The sequence below is a fragment of the Mytilus trossulus genome, chromosome 1 (assembly GCF_036588685.1).
Source record: "Mytilus trossulus isolate FHL-02 chromosome 1, PNRI_Mtr1.1.1.hap1, whole genome shotgun sequence".
NCBI classification, from domain to species: Eukaryota; Metazoa; Mollusca; class Bivalvia; order Mytilida; family Mytilidae; genus Mytilus; species Mytilus trossulus.
The window spans coordinates 79,620,311-79,623,255 of record NC_086373.1 but is presented as its reverse complement, the minus strand read 5'-3'; the positions used below and the strand labels follow the sequence as shown (position 1 = coordinate 79,623,255).

The window sequence follows — 2,945 nt, the reverse complement described above, 5'->3', positions numbered from 1 at the left end:
ATGAATTTTAATTACCGGATATAAGTATGAAAATATCAAAAGTAAAACCATATACAATTAGATAATTAGTAGATATTGCCCAACACAACTAATTATCTATTAGGTCGTTCCAAGTAATCGCGTTATATTGATTCTAGCAATTTTAGCATCAACTATCATTTTTCCCGCTTCAAAATGAATGGGATCCATCAATTTTTAATGAACCCTCTGTTGGGATCATCAAACATTATCTCTCTATCGACTAGTTTACCCAATGGTGTAATTGTTTTCCGACAATTGACTGTTTCATTTCTATAGAGAATGTACATTTGACAAAATAATAACAAGATAATCCTTAGAGAGGAGACGGATAGTTTTTTGGTCGAATTATTCCGTTAAAAGTTTAAATGTTGATATGCAATTAAAGCAGTTAGATGAATGGATCATTTAAACCAAAGTAATGGTAAGGTTTTAAAACATATAATAATAGAGATATAATCTTATCTTATCAAAATTCTGCAAAAAGACGACTGATTACTTCACAAGTTCTTTAGTCATCATCATGGATTATAAAAAAAGTTTTACTGTCGCATTTCGAAACTCTTTTTTTTTGTCGTTAATTTTCAATCAAGACAGGCGGGTGATACCAAAGAGATGTGCAAGTCATAAGTCGACAACAACAACACAAAAACAAAAACAAAGCATATAGAAAACTTAACACTGAGCAACACGAACCCTACCAACAACCGGATTATCTGAGGTGCTGTAGAAGGGCAAGCAGATCCTGTTACACATTGGCCACCCGTGTTTATCAAATAAGTAAAAACCTGGATGATAAATTTTTATTGATGACATTACATTCGAGATTGTGGTTACTACAATAAGGACTTATCCGTCGTCATCTGTCAAACAGATTTACTCAATAATGGGCAACCAACCTGTAATGGTGTCTGTTAAAATTCTCTAAGGGATAACTTCAACTTCACAATTTGGAACGGGAACCCTTAGTTTAATAGCTTCCTTTCATTTATTTAGTACCTATTCGTAATGTCAATCGAATAATCAAATGACATAGATGTGAACAACCAGTACGACTTTCAGCAACGAGCAAATCGTATACAGTATAGTAAGCTATAAAAAAGCTGCACTGGGTCCATATTTTTTTACAACAAATAACGAAAGACAAATATGATAGATTTGCAGAAACCAGTTACAAACACTAGACTACAGATTCCTGGTTTGTGACAGGCACATGAATGACTGGGTTTAACATTATTGTGAGATTGCATTCCTTTCAAACATGAGGCCATGATGTAACAAACAATCAGTCGAAAATGACTGAACTCTGACTCTGCAGTATGGGCTTTGCTCATTGTTAAAGGCCGTAAGGAGACCTGTAGTTGTCTACTTCCGTGTCACTTTGGCCTCTTGTTGAGAGTTGTCTCATTGGAAATCATACCACATCTTCTTTTTTATATTTTTCTCAGATAAGTACTTAGCACAAACAAAAGAGAAGACACAAGTACAATTTTAAATAATTAAGACACAATAATCTTTTAACTTAAGTGCATGAATTCCGATGAAGACCTTAGTATAAAAACTTAATGTCATACGAAGTCTGAGAAAAGACATGAGCCTGTGCATTTACAAAATATAAGTATCGACAGGATGGGAGACTTGTAAAATGAGTGTCTTAATGTATGGTCAATTATGTATACAACTGTTAGAATAAATTCAACGTTAGTAACGATAAAGCCATGATCTTACCACAACGAAAATTAAAACCCATTACGAACGAGTGTATTTTTAAACATTAACAATGAACTTAAATTGGTGGTCATGATGTAAACTTGCCAGCTCTATAAACAGCATGAATACATCTCGTAGAATTAAGATGTGGCATTTGTTACAAATTTTTTCCAGGTTCAGCCACAGCCTTTAAAACCAAAATAGATGCAAGTATCTATACATATATGAAAGAAAAAGTAAATGTGTAAAAGGAAACCCCTATCAGTTATACACAGGATACATTAATTGAAATGTAAAATATCATAGCAGCATGCATTTATTGAACCACATATGAAAAAAATAATCACTTTAATAAATATTGTATCTTTTCAGTTAACACTACACAAATCACCAACGGATGTATATATCTGCAATATAATTTGACTGTGAATAATACAAACTTATACGCATGTGAAAACACTACAGCATCAAACAGCGTTGATGACGGCGCATATGACGGAAGATTTTTGTACATTATTGTAGTGTTGTGTTTCTATGGTCTAAGCATGGTGCTGTTGATGGTGAAGTATGTTCGCCGAGAGGAAGAGGAAGTGTCTTTAGATTTTTATTACACGGAATACGTGAAACGAGAACAGTTCAATTGTGCCCGTTATCAGAACAAACTATTGTTAGAGAAAACGAAAAAGAATGCGATAGTCGTTAAACTTCTGACAGAAAATAAGATAAATAACACATAGGAAAATTCATTTATTGACCGTTAACAATTTTTACAACGTTAAAAAAATCAAAACTATGCAGTAAAAAAGAGGCGCAGGGCGTATGGCGAAACCTTTTCCTTAGTCAAATGCATTGCCTTAATTGTTGATCACAACCTTTTTTTTATTTTCAAATCATGAAGTTCTATCACTTCCCTGCTTTTATTTGTGGGTGTCATTTGGCCTCTCGGACATTAATGAGCGTTTTGTAATATTGCTATTCAAAACATGTTTTAAAGCATTTTAAATGCAAACGGATTTGAGTTATCCCCCGTAGGACATTGTACACACGTCAGAGCTAATGATCTATACGCTTTTGAAATTAAAACACAAGGTATTTTGGTCTAGGGTAGAGAATTGTTTCAGTAACAATTAATTATTATACCATATCTCCTTATTTTGTTAGGGTCGTCCGATGTTCCCAATATTTGGGTCACTCACGCACATGGTTTTCCGGTTTAA

General features: G+C 33.6%; 1 protein-coding gene across 1 annotated transcript; it reads left to right on the top strand.

Annotated features, from left to right (window-relative positions):
* Positions 1–323: 323 nt before the first annotated feature.
* On the top strand, positions 324–2,536 carry LOC134710341 (uncharacterized). The gene is made up of 2 exons (XM_063570683.1): positions 324–442; positions 2,101–2,536. Exons 1-2 carry the CDS (start codon positions 418–420, stop codon positions 2,463–2,465), a joined length of 390 nt encoding a protein of 129 aa, XP_063426753.1. The 5' UTR covers positions 324–417; the 3' UTR covers positions 2,466–2,536.
* The last annotated feature ends 409 nt before the right edge of the window (positions 2,537–2,945 follow it).